We start from the raw sequence: 19817 nt of genomic DNA, 5'->3' as shown, positions 1-19817 counted from the left end.
TGTCTTTCTCTTTTACACACACACACACACACACCCATTGAGGGGTGGGGGTGGTCCTGGTGGAAATGGAGGGGGATGGTTACCACGGGAAATGAAGGGATGTCTAAAGTCAAAAAAGAAGCGAACAAGCTCTTGAGTTCCTCTCAGTGCGGGCGTAGCCGCTTTCCGTCACGGTCCACAGGTGGCGCCCCTGGGCCTGCTCGCTTATATTGGGTCAGGAGTGTGGCGGGGGTGTTTAGCGGGGGCAGGGGAAGCAGGTAGGTAGGGAGTTCTGCGGTCTGACACACTTCATGCGCCAGAGCGGGCTTTATGGCTCAGTGAGCCGGGCGCCCCAGCGTGACAGTAACCGTCCCCTGGCCGCTGGGCGATGTCTCCCCGGGGGCACCGTTAGGTGGCGGTCCTCTTGGCCCTGAGCGGTAGATAAGTCTCTCCCTTGGCATCTTTGCCCTTTATTCACAGATAACTCTCTCCCCTCCCTCCCGTTTCTAGGAGAAAAAAAAAGTGCGTTCGCTACATACAAGGTGAAGGCAGCTGCCTCAGTCCACCCTCTTCAGATGGAAGCTTACTAGACTCGCCGCCCTCCTCCCCCAACCTGCTAGGCTCCCCTCCCCAAGACGCCAAGCCACAGACTGAGCAGACCCAGCCTCTCTCGCTGTCCCTGAAGCCCGACCCCCTGGCCCACCTGTCCATGATGCCTCCGCCGCCCGCCCTCCTGCTTGCCGAGGCCGCCCACGGCAAGGCCCCCGCCCTCTGCGCCAATGGGGCCCTGGACCTGCCTCCCGCCGCCCTGCAGCCGCCTGCCATCCCCCCCGCGTCTCTGGCACAGCCGTCGACATCTTCCTTACATTCCCACGGCTCTCTGGCCGGGACCCAGCCCCAGCCGCTGTCCCTCGTCACCAAGTCTTTAGAATAGCTTTACCCTCCTCAGCCCCGGTTGCTTTGTGGAGTGTTTTCCTTTTGCTTTTTATTTCCGGTTCCGCCCCGCCCCGCCCCCACCCTTCTGCCCGGGTTTTCGTGTTGTCCTCTTTTCCGTTTGTGCCCTGTGGCTACATTAGTTAATGTTTATCGAGTTCATTGGTCAATATTTGACCCATTCTTATTTCAATGTCTCCTTTTAAATATGTAGATGAGAGAAGAACCTCATGATTCTACCAAAATTTTTATCAACAGCTGTTTAAAGTCTTTGTAGCGTTTAAAAATATATATATATATACATAACTGTTATGTAGTTCGGATAGCTTAGTTTTAAAAGACTGATTAAAAAACAAAAAGAAAAAAAAAAGCAATTTTGAAGCAGCCCTCCAAAAGGAGTTGGTTCTGTATTATTTGTATTAAATACGAACTTGCGAACCAATCATTTTACATCTGGTTTTTAAACCATAAGGGCACAAGGAATGCAGTGCCATTTACTTTTTTTTTCTGCGTGAAACAACTTTTATTGTGATGTTACTTGTTATTGTTTAAATGTACAGAAACAAAGGGTTAAAATGTGTTAATATACCTTGTTCCATGGTGTTGTTCTTTTGGGGGGAGGGGGTTGCTATTCAACAATTAATGGAATCACATTGCTGTTGGACCAGTAGTATTTATTGCTTTAGAGATTGCTCGTCGAACCTGTACGTTGTCCCTTTTAAAATATGTTTTCCTTTTTCTTGAAACTGTATAAAGTTTTTTTTCCCCTTAGCATAAGCATCTTATATATAACAACTCATTTGTACAAGGTTTTTAAGTTTATATATAAAATGTGTATATATATATTTTTTGTTTCCCTTTTGGATTTTTTTTTTTTTTTTTTTTGCCGTATGAAACCCAGATACCGCCAAATGGACATTAATAGTTGCATTAAAGGATCAGTAGCATTAACAAAAGTTGCTTTAAAAGCCATTATGTAAAACAAGACTTGAACATTAGTGAGGGAATCTTAGCAACGCTGTACCAGCAGCAGTGGGAATTGTCCCATTTCCCCTGTGAACTCACAGGCGAGCGCCCTGCACCCTGAGGACATGGACTGACCGTGTGCAAAACTTTTTATGTGCCAAAATTCTCAGTGACTTTAGCTTTCTCCCTCTTTTTGATGCTGTAATTTTCGTTCATCATGTTTTGCTGTGATGTTACATAGGTAGATTTGTATGTAGTTTTAATGTCACCTATAACAAGACGTGTTTGGTAGCAGATTGTCCAGAAAGCATTTTAAATGAAGAGGTATAAACCCTTACGGGCCAAAAATTCTGTATATTAGATTACTCTTAAAGGAAAAACCAGCTGCCACTTTTATGTACCTGTATGACATACAAGTAGGTAGCAAACTTTAAAAAAAAAAAAAAAAAACCTAGGCATGTTGATGTTACAAAATGCTGTATAAAGCTAAAACCTGTTCATTCAGTGCCATTGTAGTTGACATGAAGCGATTGTAAAACTGTCTCCGGTTTTTCTCTGGTTTATTAAAATGCTAACTATAACATTTTTTTGTGAATACTTTGAATGTTTCCTAACAATTGTGATGTTACTGTTCCGTTTTATGCTCTTATTCCAATTTCATTTTTAATGGTTTGGAAGCCATTTTGTAATGAATAAATGTTCATGCTGTACAGTATCTGTAGCATGCCATTCTGGATTAATAAAAGCAACTTAGTATGTGCAGATAAAGGCTGGTCACTTGTTTCTATAATTTGGGTTTTATCTCTGGGGAAACTAGATCTGCCTTCAGCAAGAGAAATGTGTTCCCAAGGTGGAACTTGAGACCCCGAGGTTGATGTGGGTGATGGGTGGTGATGTGGGTACCAGAAAGGGTCCCTGAACTCTTTTTATTTTCCCGTCTCATTCTTAATGCCTGTTTGGCAGTTTGTGTACCTGGTTAGTTCATTTCTGAAAGCAAATGTCACTCTTAAGGCTATAAGACTGTCACTCCGATATATCTGTGTTGGCCCTCTGAGTATCAAGCAGAAATGTTTTAATTCTTATTAATGAAACTTAGTTCACCAGGAGGGAATTTAAGAAAACATATCATTACCATTTAAGGATCACTGATGTGAAAGTATCCTTATTTCTTTGTAAGAATCACATGCAAGGAGAGATGCCAGGGTGAGCGATTGTTAAGAAAGGTTTTTAGAAAACGGATCAAGGTGCTTCTGTTACAGGTTTGCAGGGAGGACTCTTGCTATCCCTGAGACTCAAGTTCAGGACTTCACTCTGGCCAGCATGCAAGTTCATCACCATCACCAACCAGGGCCACAATGTTTCCGCTGCATTCATTCCTCATGCTGGCTAGGATGAATGGTTGGATAGATGGGCGCATATGTAGTTCCACTTGTCTGGACAACCTCACCTTCAAAGGACGTGATTTCACTGGACACAGAAGCAGTCTGTGTCACCGCCCTTGTTACTTCCAGTTACACAGTATCGTCATCAAGAACTTTAAAGCTCCTTGGAAGCTCTGCTTTGCTCAAGTTGGTTTTTGATCTGTAAAATCTTGGTATTTCTGTGTTCAGTAGTTTTGTATTCCCGGGAAAAAGTGATTCTGGTTGTCCTTCCCTATTTTATTTTGCCCACTGGGACCAGAGTAACCTTTGAAAACATTTGTGTCATTTGACAGTATCTGTTTTTTATGGCAGTGTGCCAAGCCATTGATGACCATTTTCTCATTTCTTCCTAACACTACCGCCTGAGGTAGATTTTATCCTCTAGCTCCACCCTCTGCTTTATTTTCTAAAACTGGGTTTAGGAACTCAGAGTGCATGTCTTGTTCAAGACCACACAGCCTGTAGGGTGGTGGAGCTGGGATATAAGTTCAGCCCTGACTCCAAACCCATGCTCTTAATACCAAGATATACTTCCTTGCATAATAAAGATGGTCCTTCTCCCAAACAGAGTGATGGGGTGGTCCTTTTGAAGACTTCCTTGTTTGCCCCACCCCTTCCTCCCCAGCACATACTCAGTTTCCCGTAAATGTATTTTTGCTCTTCTGCTTTCAAAGATGCGGTTGCTCTCTGCCTGGAAGGTCTGCTTTGTTCCTGCAGCCTCATTGCTCCTCATCCTTCAGTTCCCCTCGTAGATGATAGTGATGATGTCTCTCTTCTATGTGACCTTTCAGCTTCCTGTTTTTCCCTCCCATTAACGCTCTCACCCACCATCGTGTCCATTGGACGTGGCTGAGTTAGGCCAGTATTAGCACCACTCAGTTTCATGGACATTTTGGGCTGAATAATTCTCTGTGGTAGGAGACTGTCCTATGCATTGTAGGGTGTTAGCATCCATGGCCTCTACCCAATAGATGTCAGAAGCACCCCACTCCCCAGCAGTCATGACAATCAGAAATGTCCTCAGACATTGCCAAATGCCTCCTCGGGATCAATAATCACACCCAGTTGAGACCCATTGCTCTAGAGAGCCCCTCAGGAGGACAGGAGCTTTGGTGCTCACTGCTCTATATTAGGGTTCTGTTTGAGCACCTGGCACATAGACAGTGTTCCATACATATTCATTGTGGGAAAGAATAAATGAAGTTGGCCAACTCCACACCTGCATTGCAGAAAACAAGAGAATGGAAGCTTTCCATTATGCTTCCAAATGTGTTCCTAGAACTTTCAAGTTCTCAGTTACTTCCTTAATCGTTTCAGCCATGCTGGAATATAACTCATTGCCCTTGTTATAAAGGCCGAAAAATGCCAGGTGGGAGTAAGGGCTGGTCATCATCAGCCCAGCCTGGGTACAGATCTTTTCTTAAAATTCAAAATACAGATCACCCAGCTACGTGCTTCCTACAATGCTTGAGCTTTGAGGATCTTCTCTCTACCCCAATATGGAAATTCCTTTCCTTCCAAGCTTGTAAAATGCCAGGCCAAGTCCTTGCCCTTCATCTCTTCTCTTGACATCAGTTTGGTTTCTTCCTACCTATGGAGGTTACTTTCAAACTGAACATCTTCACATTTCATCCATGGGAAGAATCTGTGGCTTTTTGTTACTAAGGGACCCTAAGACAACATCTAGGAGCCCGTGACTCAATCCCTGAGCCATGTGTTTCCTGACCTCTGTTGGGACCTGGCCAAGGAAGTTTGTGTAGTTGTTGTTCAGTCACCAAGTCAAGTCCAGCTTTTTGCGACCCCATGGACTGAGGCATGCCAGGCCTCCCTGTACCTCACCATCTCTCAGAGTTTGCCCAAGTTCATGTCCATCGAATCAGTGATGCCATCCAACCATCTCATTCTCTGTTGCCCTCTTCTCCTTCTGTCCTCGATCTTTCCCAGCATCAGGGTCTTTTCCAATGAGTTGGCTTTTTGCATCAGATGGCCAAAGTATTGGAGGTTCAGCTTCAGCATTAGTCCTTCCAGTGAGTATTCAGGATTGATTTCCTTTAGGATTGACAGGTTTGATCTCCTTGCTGTCCAAGGGACTCTCAAGTGTCTTCTACTGCACCACAGTTCGAAAGCATCAATTCTGTGGCACTCTGCCTTCTTTTGGAGAAGGCACTGGCAACCCACTCCAGTACTCTTGCCTGGGGAACCCCATGGACAGAGGAGCCTGGTAGGCTGCAGCCCATGGGGTCACGAAGTGTCGGACACAACTGAGCGACTTCACTTTCACTTTTCACTTTCATGCACTGGGGAAGGAAATGGCAGCCTACTCCAGTGTTCTTGCCTGGAGAATCGCAGGGACAGAGGAGCCTGGTGGGCTGCCGTCTATGGGGTCGCACAGAGTCGGACACGACTGATGCAACTTAGCAGCAGCAGCAGCTGCCTTTTTTATGATTCACTTCTCACATCTGTACATGACAACTGGAAAAACCATAGCCTTGACTATATGGACATTTGTTGGCAAAGTGATGTTTTTGCTTTTTAATACACTGTTCAGGTTTGTTATAGGTTTCCTGCCAAGAAGCAGTTGTCCTCTAATTTCATGGCTGCAGTCATCATCCACAGTGATTTTAGAGCCCAAGAAGAGGAAATGTGTCACCGCTTCCACCTTTTTTCCTCATCTGTTTGCCATGGAATGATGGGACTGGATGCCATGATCTTAGTTTTTTAATGTTGAGTTTCAAGCCAGATTTTTCACTCTCCTCTTTCACCCTCATCAAGAGGCTCTTTAGTTCCTCTTTGCTTTCTGCCATTAGAGTGGTATCATCTTCATATCTGAGGTTGTTGGTATTTCTCCCCATAGTAGTAGTGTGTATTAGCCACCTGTGCCTGCTGTAACAAAGGAACACAGACATGGTGGCATAGCTCTCACAGCTCTGGAGGCCAGAAGTCGAAGTCAGTGTGTGGTTTCTCCAGATGTGCTGGAGCCTCTTTCAGCTTCTGGTGGCCGCCTACAGTCCTGGGTGTTCCTTGTCTTATAGCCACATCACTCAGATCTCTGCCTCTACCTTCTCATCACTGCCTCCTCTGCATCTGTCCCAAAAGTCCCCCTGCCTCTCTCTTAAAAGGATACCTGGGATTATGTTTGTGCTCCCTGGATGATCCTGGCTAAGCCACGTCTCTCTAGGTCCTTAACCTAATCACATCTTCTGCCATATAAAGTAATAAAGGTTCTAGGATTAGGATATGGACATATATTTTAAGGGGCTACCCTTCAGCCCACAACAGAGGCATTTGCCAATTCTGGGACAAGTGGCAGGGTCTTAGAACAGAATCCTCCAGAATGGGCAGTTGTTCCACTGTTGGTGGTAGTTTTGGACAATCCCGTGCCAAGAGGGATTATTATAGTAGATGTGTTTCCATTTCAGATAATGGAAAATTCACTTTTTATTCTGATGATGTACATGCATAGAGGGTCAGAGCCTTTTGTCTGGATCCAGGATTTGAAGACAGGAAGCATGTGGGAGCAGTGGCATGAACCTGAGCTTGGAGAATCTCCATCTGACTCCCTCACTGTGTGTCCTTGGGCAATGCCTTAATCTCTCTGAGCCTCTGTTTCTTCATCTAACACCCAGTGACAATATGTCATTTTGTCAATGTGACAAGTGTCATTTTGACAGATTCTTATGAGGGCTGGAATGCAGAGTGCCTGGAATAATAAATCATAGTGTTTATTATTATCACAAAAGCAGAAGGCTGGTCATAATTATTTGCTTTCCTTATTTCTCCTTGGGATTCCACTAGTCTGAATCTTTAAACCCAGGTCAGAGAATTATAGAGATCTGGATGTGGAAAATGAAAGTCAAAATGAGAGTCACTCAGTCGTGTCCGACTCTTTGTGACGCCATGGACTAGTCCATGGAGTTCCCCAGGCCACAATACTGGAGTGGGTAGCCTTTCTGTTCTCCAGGGGATCTTCCCAACTGAGAGATCGAACCCAGGTCTCCCGCATGCAGGCGGATTCTTTACCAGCTGAGCCACCAGGGAAGCCCCTGGATGTGGAAGAACCGTCCATAGTAGATGAGGGACCACAGGCCTGGGCTACTGTGACTTTCCACAGTCATTCACTTTACCTGGAACTTCATGGTTCAAGGAATAATTCTTCTACCTTTTGGAGAGCTGCAGTTCTGGATGACATGCTTTTTGTGACATTGACATATGTTTTTAATTAAAGCCTTTTGGAAAGAAACTAAAGAATAGCCTAAAAGTCTTGTGCGTCAAGGCAAGTGCCAGAAACCAGAGCTTGGAATCACCAATAAACAAGGCTAGCGGTCTGATGCTCTAGAGGGCGCCCCTCTGGGGTTGGCATCCTCATCTCCCATTTCAGATCTGGTCTGGCATTCCCAGGTGTGTGGTGATGGCAGAGGCCAGCATGAACCCTGGTGTGGGTCTGATGGGCAAATTTGGTGAATTCTGAGTCTGGGTTTTTTAAATCTAGAATTTTGTGAGTGCACTTAATGGGAGCTGTAAACACACTGATTCATTGATTCACTCATTCATTCATTTAACAACTATTTCTTGCACACCAATTTGAACCAAGCACTGAGAAATCTGTATGCAGGTCAAGAAGCAACAGTTGTAACTGGACATGAAACAACAGACTGGTTCCAAATAGGGAAAGGAGTACATCAAAGCTGTATATTGTCACCTTGCTTATTTAACTTATATGCACAAGCTGGAATCAAGATTGCCAGGAGAAATATCAGTAACCTCAGATATGCAGATGACACCACCCTTATGGCAGAAAATGTAGAACTAAAGAGTCTCTTGATGAAAGTGAAAGAGGAGAGTGAAAAAGTTGGCTTAAAACTCAACATTCAGAAAACAAAGATCATGGCATTCGGTCACATCACTTCATGGCAAAGAGATGGGGAAACAATGGAAATCATGACAGACTTTATTTTGGGGAGCTCTAAATCACTGCAGATGGTGACTGCAGCCATGAAATTAAAAGATGCTTGCTCCTTGGAAGAAAAGCTATGATAAACCTAGACAGCATATTAAAAAACAGAGACATTACTTCGCCAACAAAAGTCCATCTATTCAAAACTATGGTTTTTCCAGTAGTCATGTATGGATGTGAGAGTTGGATTATAAAGAAAACTGAGCACCGAAGAATTGATGCCTTTGACTTGTGGTGTTGGAGAAGACTCCTGAGAGTCCCTTGGACTGCAAGGAGATCCAACCAGTCCTTCCTAAAGAAAATCAACCCTGAATATTCATTGGAAGGACTGATGCTGAAGCTGAAACTCCAATCCTTTGGCCACCTGATACAAAGAACTGACTCATTGGAAAAGACCCTGATGTTGGGAAAGATTGAAGGCAGGAGGAGAAGGGGATGACAGAGGATGAGATGGTTGGATAGCATCACTGACTCAATGGACATGAGTTTGAATAAGCTCCGGGAGTTGGTGATGGACAGGGAAGCCTGGCATGGTTCAGTCCCAGGGGTTGCAAAGAGTCAGACATGACTGAGAGACTGAACTGAACTGGCACAGAGGTCTGGGTAAAGTCAGCTTGGTCTCTGTTTTTTCCCTCTGAGCTCAGTCGTGCAGTATCTAAATAGGACAGAGTCTTTAAGAAAAGGGGCCACCAACATTCCTGAAGCCTGGACAAGCCGTTCACCTGGAAAGTGGCTTCATAGAAGGATAATGACCAGAGGATGTGCTAAAAACTCTTCTCGTGTTTCTCATTTAATCCTCATGGGAATAGAGACTCCTTTTATGTTCATTTTACAAGTGTAGAAAATTTGAGACTTAGCAAGGCTAAGTGACTTTATCAAAGATACATATATGGATCTTCTTACCTTAATTGCATCTTTAAAGGCCCTATCTTCAAATACAGTCACATTCTGAGGTACAAGGGGTTAGGAGTTCAACATATGAATTTGGTGGGGGATACAATTTAGCCCAAGGCTTCCCAGGTGGCTCAGTGGTAAAGAATCTGCCTGCCAATGCAGGAGACACAGGAGACATGGGTTTGATGCTTGGGTTGGGAAGATTCCCTGGAGGAGGAAATGGCACTCTACTCCACTGTTGTTGCTGGGATGATCCCATGGACAGAGTAGCCTGGCAGGTTATAGTTTTTGGGGTCGCAAGGAGTTACATGCACACTCAGGCACACACACAGTTTAGCCCATAACAAAAGTTTTTATAGTTTTATGTATAGAGATTTTGCACGTCTTTCATTCAACTTATCCCCAGATATCTCATGTTTTTTGAAATGATCATAAGTGGTATTTAAAAAAATTTTATGTCTATTTGATTGATGCCAGTATATCAAATTATTCTTTATTTTTTATATTAACCTTTCATCCAATAGCCTTGCTAAATTCACATATGAATTCTAATAGGTTAGCTATAGCTTTTTTGGATATTTCTCTCCATATAATTGTATTATCTGCAACTATTGATAATGTTATTTCTTCCCTTCCAATCTTTACACTTCCTCTTCTGCTCTTTTGTTTTTTTCTTTATTATACTGGCAAGGGCCTCCAATAGAACATCGAATAGGAGTGCTGACATTGGATTTCCTTGTCTTTTTTCTGAACTCAGGGGAAAGCATTCACTATTTTACCATTAAGTATGTATAAAAGCTGGCTTAAAACTCAATATTCAAAAAATGAAGATCATGGCATCCAGCCCCATCACTTCATGGCAAATAGACGGGGAAACAGTGGAAACAGTAAAAGACTTTATTTTCTTGGGCTCCAAAGTCACTGCAGATGGACACCGCAGCCACGAAATTCAAAGACTCTTCTTGGAAGAAAAGCTATGATAAACCTAGACAGCATATTAAAAAAGCAGAGACATTACTTTGCTGACAAAGGTCCATATAGTCAAAGTGACAGTTTTTCCAGTGGTCATATATGGATGTGAGAGTTGGACTATAAAGAAAGCTGAGCGCCGAAGAATTGATGTTTTTGAACTGTGGTGTTGGAGAAGACTCTTGAGAGTCCCTTGGACTGCAAGGAGATCCAACCAGTTCATCCTAAAGGAAATCAGTCCTGAATATTCATTGGGAGGACTGATTCTGAAGCTGAAGCTCCAATCCTTTGGCCACCTGATGCGAAGAGCTGACTCATTTGAAAAGACCCTGATGCTGGGAAAGATTGAAGGCGGGAGGAGAAGAAGGGGACGACGGAGGACCAGATGGTTGGATGGCATCACTGACTCAATGGACATGAGTTCGAGCAAACTCTGGGAGATAGTGAAGGGCAGGGAAGTCAGGTGTGGTGCAGTCCATGGGGTCACAAAGGGTCAGACACAATTGAGTGACTGAACAACAACTGTGTATTGGCAGCTGCTTTTGTAGATTGTTGTTGTTTAATTGCTAAGTCGGGTCTGACTCTTTGTGACCCCATGGACTGCAGCATGCCAGGCTTCCCTGTCCATGGGATTTCCCAGGCAAGAATACTGGAGTGGGTTACCATTTCCTTCTCCAGGAGATCTTCCCAACCCAGGGATTGAACCCGTGTCTCCTACATTGGCAGGCAGATTCTTTACCAATGAACCATCAGGGAAGCCCTCTTTTGTAGATATGTGCTTTTTTTAGTCTTAGTTTGTTGAGAGCATTTATCACAAACTCAATCAAAGGATGAAAAGGCAAGCCACAGGTAGGAGATAATATTTGTAACATATTTATCTGATGAAGGACTGATATCCAGGAGAATAAAAAGTTCCTAAAAATCAAAGGAAAGATAGCTTAATCAACTAAAAATGGGCAAAAACTAGAACCAAACCAAGCAAAAATGAGACTAGGTGATTCACAAAAAAAGATAATATTCCAATAGCATAAGTTTACCTCTAGTAGATGATCATAGCAGCTTTGTTCATAATGGCCATAAACTGGACTCATACACACTGTCCATCAATAATAGGATGGATAAATTGGGGTTTTCATACAATGGGTAGTTTTCATCCAGTGTGCTCACAATCCCTCTGGACTCTTCCCATAGATGACACACACTGCATTCCACTGAAATGCTGGAGGTGATACTGGGCAGGTGAGGAGGACAAAAGTCCTCTCAGTTGTTTGTCTTGCCTGGGGCAGTAATAAAAGACTGTGGCTACGATCACCATGGGGTCTACAGGCTAGGGCCCGGCAGGCGAACGACCGCAGCTAAAAGTCATGAAACAAACCTTTTGAAAAAAACATGTAATGCCCCCTATTCACTCGGTTTATGGAATTATGAAGAATTCGGGTTAAGCAATGTTAACTTCCTCTGGATTCTAAAGGTAGCAGTGGTTACTACATAAAACAAGCTAAGTACTGCCCACCTCTCACCCATATCCCTGTTAGCTTTATGAGACCAAGGGTGGAAGGAAATTCACAGTGAAAAAATGTGGATGGAGTGGGGCTACTGGAATGGCCCCTGAGGATAAATACTACACTTACACATTCAATTCCTATTAATAACTTTTCAGATAATATCCTGCTAGAAACCACTCTGGTTCTGTATTTGCTTTTCAGGGTGCAAGGGTTGGAGGGGAGGGTGGAAATGGGAAATCATGGGTTTGTTATGAAATTAGAGCCTAACATTGGCATCAAGGTGTGGAGGGGGGCTCCTGTTTAGACCCCCCCACCTCCACCCAGGACATCAGAATTCCCAGGAGGGAGCTGTGGAGACATGTAAGTTCTATCCTACTGGGTAGGAGTTCCAGGAGGGCCTTGTAAGGCCAAGAACAGCTGCTCTAAACAGAGTCAGACTGCTTCATCTCCAAGAGCTGGAAAGAAGGACCAGAGGAAACTGCAGCCCAGAGAAGGGGCCCCAAGTGTGTCTTGCCTGAAACCACACAGCTGGGTGCTGGCAGGTTCTAGGCTAGATGCCAGGATTCCTTGCAATCTAGACCAGGGTTCTCTCCAGTAACCACTCCAGCCTTAACTCCTCTACTGACTGGCTTTGAGGATGGGGGATTTGCATCCTGCTGCCAGCTCTGAGACTCGTTCCCAATCTTGGGTCAGTGTCCGGGTTTGCAGACTCCAATGCAATGGAGGACCAGCGTGTGCAGCTTATAGGAGTTCAGAAGCCACCTGTTAGTGGGCGCCTCTGTCGTGCCAGGCACCACAGTAGGCTTCTGGGCATCTGGCACAGCACACATGATTTTATTTGTTCTTCACCCAAATACTACGATGAGAGTCTTCCTGTTTCCACGATCATGAGAAGGAGCTCAGCAACACATTCAGCATCAGTCAGCGGAAAAGTGCCAGCGCTGGGGTTAAAATTAGCTGATTCTCTTCGGTTACCTTGCATATGAGAATCTTAAAAGAGAAACTGAGTCCCGACACTTCTGCAAGGTTTAGGAAAAGCTGTTAGGACTAGGCTGGACTGGGACATCTGTCCACTTGGGAGAAACAGGGCTGCCCTGTGGGGAACCCTATGTCCCACGACTGCTCTGCCTTAGGGTTAGGGTGCTGTGTTGTGGGAGGGTACTAAATGGCCCTGGCTCCAGGGCTAAGAGGACCTCTCCTTCTCTCGGTTCCAGGAGCTGTGACTTCACCATGGGCTACCAGCTGTGGTGAGCAGGAGGGAGAGTCCAGTCCAGCCCTGAGTGCAACCCCCCAGATGGTTGATCCCGGAGGCCAGGTGCACGATGGATGTCTGTAGCTACCAGAGCCTGACATTTGGGGGCTCTTGAATGCAACTCACTAAGGGGGTACTGGAAAGTCTCTCGAGTGCCTTGAGGTTGGTTGTTGGGCATCTGAGGAGGAGCACTCAGCTTTAGGAGCAGACAGCCTGGCCTCTGCAGAGAGCTGTTCTCCCAGGAAGGTGCGGGCTACCACACCGCATCCTTCTGCCCGGCTGTCCCCTCTGCCCCTCCTCCACCTTATATAATGGCACATTATACAATATTGCAAAGCAGGTGGTATTTTTAAAGACAGCAAGTGAGCATTTTTTTGGCCTAAATTTGGGAACGAAACAGATGGATTTTTAAGACTCTGAGCTTTTCCTATGAATAGTAACCCTTGTTCTCCTCTGCTTTTAAACACCAGTTTCAAGACCACCTCTAGCAACCAATCAGCACTCTATTTAATTATAACAAAATTCTTAGCTCTGTCTGCTGCTGCTCGGACAAGTGGGGGGCGCTGGATCAATTTCTGGAGCCAGGCAGACTTGCCAACAACAATTTTCTTTTTCCCAGAGGGCCTCGGAGGCCGGCAGCAGGTTCCAAGCCCTTCCTCTCCTGCCCGCTTGGCGTGGGCTCCCTGACAGCGAGTTTGAAAAGGGTTACAGAGAGGCAGATAAATGCCCGGCTTGTTGCAGCCTTCCTGACAGCGCCGAGCCCCGCGCCAGTGAGCTCATGCCCGCCTCATTACGCGTGGTGCCAGATTTTTTCCATTAACAGGTAATTGAGTAGAAACTAAAATAAGCGAAGTTTGTTCATCCCTTGGATTTTCTTGCCGGGGTTTGAAAGAAAAACACTTTAGCTTCGTTAGTGGAGGAGTGTCCTTGAAAACCTATTTATGTTTTCCAAGTGATTTGTCGCTTGGTAGGTGTAATGAGCCCGTTCCCCTGGCCTCTCCCTTCTTGTTTTTATTCTTTAAGGGTCATAATGTTCAGAGAATAGGAGCTGGTTTCCTGGGCCCCTGGCTGTCTGACACCCTGTTTTAAGAGTGGATGGTGAAGTATGCTCTGTTCATGGCAGAGAGCTTATTTTTCTTTCTTCTCTCTCCCTATTGCACTCACACGGTGTGCGTACACACACACCCTGGAAAATCACCCATAGAAGCCTGTTGATGGATCACACAGTCTTAGCCTGCAACCTACAGGGCCCAGCTGTCAGGTGCCCCCAGGACGACTGGCCCCGCCCCCAGGGGCCCCAGGCTGGCCCCGCCCCCAAGCGTCCCAGGCCGGCCCCGCCCCTGTCTCCGTGCCCTGCGCCTGCGCGCAGGTGCTCCAGGTGGATAGCCTGCCCCTCTGACGGGCATTCAGAAGCAAAGTGAGGTTCGATCTCCTTTTCTCTCTTTGCAGCTTTCCTTATGCGTGTCCAGCCCAAGTTCTAATTGCACAATTTGCTATTCCAGGAGCAGATGTTGTGTGAGCCCTGAGGTCTCCAGTCTTCCTGTTTCCCGTCTTGCTGGGCTCCTATCACAGCTGGTCTGTTTTCAGCTTCACGAAGAAGATTCCTCCTCACTGCCCAGCCCCCAGGTTCTCCATTAGGGTTGGAGTTTCGGATGAGATGTGTGTGTGTTTAGTGCTTGAAATGCAGAGAAAGAGAGTAAGTAGAGGCATGGCCTCCACACTTAGGAGTCTCCATTTTACCTGGAAAGCACCAGAGAATCATGGCTTTATTTAACCATCATGAACCCTTTGAAATTCTGGTCAGTGCTAATAACCATCACCCTACGCCAGCCCCGAAGTGGATATGCTTGATTACAAACAACAGACTGCATCTGTTTTCAGTAGTTCATGAGCCCCCGTGGCCTTCAGGATACGAATCGCCTCAGCAGTCAGGCAGGGCCAGTGAATCAATGTCATTAAAGCAATTTTTTTTTTTCATAGGATTGTTCACCCCTCTACACACCTGACATAGAGGTCTTTGTGAAGGAAAGACAGCTCCAGAAACTTGCGACTTTCGGATGATCAAACTTAGCTCATTGGGTATTCTGCCAGTAATAATAGTAATAACCACAGCTAACATTTTTACATCACTGCTCTGTGCTAGTGTGGGGTGTCCTTCTAACAGGGATGGTGTCGATTAGGTCCCTGCCCGCCCAGAGCTAACATTCCAGGGGAGGGTGGGGAGATAGACAACCACCAAGTAAACAAAAGGGCCCCTTGAGATTTCAGTAAGTGCCACAGGGAAATAAACCGATGTTACGATGGGCAAGAGCCTCCAAGCATTAAGGGGGCCTCTCAGGGAGGTGCTGTGTCATCTGAGACCTGAAAGGTGAGAGGTTTTCTAGGTCATCTGAGACCTGAAAGGTGAGAGGTTTTCTAGGTCTGTCTCACTCTTTGGTGCCTGACTCACTGCATCCCCCAGCCTCCCAAAGCTCTCCTAGCAGCTCCATTTCATAGTTGAGCACACTGGAAGCCCAGAGGGAGCTGCCTGGGCCAAGGGAGTGAGGGAACCAGGACTGGAGCTAGGCCTCTCAGAGCCCCCAAGCCTGTGTTCTTCCTATTTTTTAAAAAATAGCTTTAGTGAAGTATAGTTTCAATACCAGAAAACTCACTTGTCTTAAGTGTACAGTTCAGTGACTTTGAGGAAATTTACAGAGTTGTGCAACCGTCACCACAGTTCAATTTTAGAACATTCTCATCACCCCAGAAAGGTCCCTTTTGCTCATTTGCAGTCACACCCTGTTCCCACGCCCAGCCCTGGGCAACTGCTCATCTTTCTCTCTCTGTAGGTTTGCCTTTTCTTCCCATTTCCTACATGTGGAGTCACACATTATATGGTCTTTTGCGTCTGGCTTCTTTCATTTAGCACAGTGCTTCTCAACCTTTCTTTCATCATCCACACCTTCCCCAAGGGGAAGAATTATATGCAATTAAAATTCTCCCGAAAGACAGAAATTAAATACTGAGGAATATGATTTTGTCAGGTTGAGTTGAGCTTTGGAAAACCATAATTATTGTAATAGCTAAGAAGTTTTTGCCCCCAACTTTCTCCCTTTTAGGGTTCATATCATTTGGTGGAGAATGTAGGACTTAGTGTAATGTTTATATATATATATATATAATATTATGTATATAATATATATACATTATATATATTATATTATATTATGTAATATATATACATTATATATATATTATATATTTTTTTTTTTTTGGCTATACCACGTGGCATGTGGAACCTTAGTTTTCCCAACCAGGGGTCGAATCCACTTGCCGTGCCTTGGAAGCATGGAGTCTTAACTGCTGGATGCCAGGAAAGTCCCAGCATAATGTTGAAGTCCATCCAGATTGTGCTTTCCCCTTGATTGTTGTGTAGTATTCGATTGTATGGATTTGCTGCATTTTGTTTAGCCAGTCACTAATTAATGGGCTTTGGCTATTAAAGTCCTTGCTCTTAAACACCATACTGAAGCCCTCAGCCTGCTCCCTATTTGAGGAAGAGCCCTTGAGCATCTCAGTGCTGCTTAGGGAGGATGAAATTACCCTTGTTCTCTCAGCATTCCCATCCACAGGCTGGAGATAATAATCTTTAGGCCACGGGGTTGTCATGGTATCGATCTACTGCCCACTGCCTAGTAGATGGCAACAGCTCAGTGTACGTCAGTGACCCTGTCCACCCCCTCATCCTTTCCATGGGGAAAGGTGACCCCTTTGAAATCTCCCCCACTGTGCTCCTTCCAGCTCCAGCTTCCTTCTGCGTCTCCACAGATTATGTAATGTCTGACATTATTATTTTCTCCTTTTTCTCTGGTGTTATTCAGGTCAAACCCAACATTGTTCTTTAACAGGAATCTCAAATATTTCTTTCCTCCTGGCACTTGTCTTCTGGTCTCGGTGGTTGACATATTTCCAAGGACCAATTGATTTCATCTGCTTCTAAGAAACTAGGCCTCCTGCAGGGCGGGGTGGGGGCCGGTGGGTAGGGTTGTGCATGCGGATGCTGCTGTAAAGTGAGCACTGGACTGTGAGTCCAGAGGCCGCGCTTCAGGCCAGCTGGGCTGAGCAGCCCAGGCCCAACCCCAGAGGCATTTGTATGAACTTCTCCTTCTGCAAAAGGTATTCTCGTTACACAGGCTTTCCTCACAGGATCATAAAGAGCAAATCAGAAACTGACTTTGAAAGTGCCTTGTAGGTGTTGAGGTCGTTGGCGGAAAAAAAGACCGAGGTATAGCCCCATTGTTGTTAGGGGGGGACTGTTCAGCGATGCTCTCCATTTTGGGGAGAGCAGGGTGTGTGTGCACAGTGCCGAGGTCCTCAGGCTGCTGCCCTTCAAGACCTGAAACAATTCCACGCAGGCCTTGGGCCCCATGTGTCAGGGGAGGAGGGACATTCTAGGAGTGAGTCTCACCCTACGGAAGTGTTGTTGTTGTTCAATCGCTTAGTCAAGTCTGCCTCTTTGCGACCCCATGGACTGTAGCACACCAGCCTTCCCTGTCCTTTACCATCTCCTGGAGCTTGCCCAAGTTCATGTCCATTGAATCCGTGATGCTATCCAGCCATCTCATCCTCTGCCACCCTCTTCTCCTTTTGCCTTCAAGGACTGGGTACCCCTGTAAACTCCTAGGCCTCAAGGGCCAAGGGAATGCCCAGTAGAGGCATCAGGATAATAGCTATGCCCCCTCCTACTTTGGTTTTCACCCCATTTCTGACCTCCTTGTCTTCACCCCTACCCTTCTCTCCTGCCTTTTTCCTGTTTCCCATTGACCAGACTTGGGTGTTGGGGAACCAAGTAGGCTTAGGTCTTTGGGTCAGAAAAGATAATTCTTGGGAACCGGTTAAGCAGAGTGGTTAAGAAGGAGAACCCTGAAGTTAGCCTGGCTGGGTGTGAACCCCATCCTGTGGCTTCCTGGCTGAGCTTATTGGCCAAGTTAAGGAACTGCTCCTTGCCTTGTTTCCTTAGCCGTCAAGTGGAATTAAGACACTGCCTGTTTCCGGGAAGCTCGGTGAGATGGAAATGCTTGGGCCAGTGACAGACACATGGGGTCTGTTCCATGAACACTGGTTGTTATTACTGCTCCTGTAGCCCTGTGTTGTCTGGGGCAGGAGAGAGAAAGACCCTGACCGAGTGCAGTGTTCTAGGATGAGAAGACAGTGGCCCACATGATGTGCTTTTGGAAGGCCACCAGACTCAAATTTGCACAGTGCCCCCAAGGCCTAGACCCCTGCTATGGGATTATTCGGGGTGGCCCTGAAGACATTTCAGTCTCCCCAGGCCCCTGTTCAAGTGCAGATACCCCATGGGAGGGCTGATGGCTTTAGCCTTCTCAGCTGAGGCCCAGAGAGAGAGAGAGGCCTTGTGAGGACACAGGTAGGCTCAAAGGCAGGTGATGACCCCAGAGCCTGAAACGTGGCCTCTGGCCCCCATTCCTGAACCCAGCATGCAGATCCACTTTTTGGCCTTGAATTATCCTGGTTAAAGGCAGACATTGGAAAAGATTATTTATAAAAAGGTCTCAGAACCAGAAATGATTTATATTTTCCTAATGCGATATTTTTCAGTGAGAAACAGAAAAGAGGGGATGAATGGGTGACTAGAGGGTCAAGAAACTCAGAAGCACTAGTAGTTTTATACAGTTTGTCTTCAAAGCCACCGACCATTCCATCTCTTCTCTCTCTTGTTTCAGAGGGAAAGTAACTGAGTCTAGTGACCAAGGAGCTGGGCCAGACCACTTCTCTCCCCAAACCAGGGCACTGATAAATGTTTAACAACTTCAAGAGGAAAATCCCTGGTTTGTAGCATTTGCTGATTTCTATGGTGTAAATGAAATACTCTACCATGGCCAATTTCCATCTATCTATGTGACTCTATATGGAGTTAGATACAGATGCTCAGAAACATACATTACTCAATATTCCCATGATACTTCCCTGGTGGCTCAGATGGTAAAGAATCTGTCTGCAATGTGGGAGACACGGGTTTGATCCCTGGGTGGGGAAGATCCCCTGGAGAAAGGGATAGCAACCCACTCTAGTATTGTTGTCTGGAGAATCCCATGGACTGAGGAGCCTGGTGGACTATAGTCCATGGGGTCGCAAAGAGTCGGACATGACTGAGTTATTAATGCTTTCACTTTCATAGGTGTACTAGATATGCATCACCACAAAAGCATAGATAATGGTAAAGTAAGTGATGCTTTGAATGTTTATCACTTTTGCTGTCAATATGATTTATCTGGTTGTAAGTTTACACAACTTAATTTTTAAAAACCGTCTCTTGGCACACAGAGGGATGGACATGGGAAATATGCAAGCCAAGGAGAGAAGTCTCAGGAGAAACCAACCCTTCTGGCATCTTGATCTTGGACTTCCAGCCTCCAGAAGTGTGAAAAAATACATTTGTGTTAAGTGGAAAAATAAAACTGGTATGCAGAATTACTGGAAATCAGCTCTCCTAAGCGACTTCACTTTCACTTTTCACTTTCATGTGTTGGAGAAGGAAATGGCAACCCACTCCAGTGTTCTTGCCTGGCGAATCCCAGGGACGGGGGAGCCTGGTGGGCTGCCATCTGTAGGGTCGCACAGAGTCAGATACGACTGAAGTGACTTAGCAGCAAGCCATTTTGAGCTGGATTCAGCATATTCCTGCCCTCATCCCCATGGCCAACAGAAGCCAGGGAAATGTTCTTCAGACCAGCTCTGAAATCTTCCCCTGGCTGGTCTCTGAAGCATTCACACTACAGGCCCAGCCAGGATGGCTGCCCCATTACCAGTCCCTAGAGTCCTGAGCAAAATGGGAGGTCACCAGTTTACAAACATATCCTCTGTTGTGCACCATCTCCTCCAAGCTGAGCTCATCTTGTCTGAGGCTGGACTGCTTCAGAAAGAGGATTCAAAGATACCCAACT

General features: G+C 45.7%; 1 protein-coding gene across 43 annotated transcripts in view; it reads left to right on the top strand.

The window, feature by feature from the left end:
- TCF7L2 (transcription factor 7 like 2) overlaps positions 1 to 19354 on the top strand; it is a 215485-nt gene extending 196131 nt beyond the window's left edge. For 41 of the 43 annotated variants that reach the window (XM_081539612.1, XM_081539480.1, XM_081539391.1 and 38 more), the window contains one exon: positions 490 to 2640. In XM_081539612.1, the coding sequence (XP_081395738.1) occupies positions 490 to 569 (80 nt within the window). In that variant the 3' untranslated portion in view covers positions 570 to 2640. Of the gene's footprint in view, positions 1 to 489; positions 2641 to 12835; positions 12937 to 13492; positions 13697 to 14375; positions 14500 to 14853; positions 14953 to 18596; positions 18702 to 19051; positions 19096 to 19197 lie in introns of those variants that run through there. The other 2 variants (XR_014068424.1, XR_014068423.1) reach the window with 2 other exon arrangements.
- The last annotated feature ends 463 nt before the right edge of the window (positions 19355 to 19817 follow it).

The sequence above is a fragment of the Giraffa tippelskirchi genome, chromosome 2 (genome assembly GCF_054371585.1).
Source record: "Giraffa tippelskirchi isolate mGirTip1 chromosome 2, T2T-mGirTip1v1.2.pri, whole genome shotgun sequence".
In the NCBI taxonomy this organism is placed as follows: Eukaryota; Metazoa; Chordata; class Mammalia; order Artiodactyla; family Giraffidae; genus Giraffa; species Giraffa tippelskirchi.
This window is presented reverse-complemented; position numbering and strand designations above follow the sequence as displayed.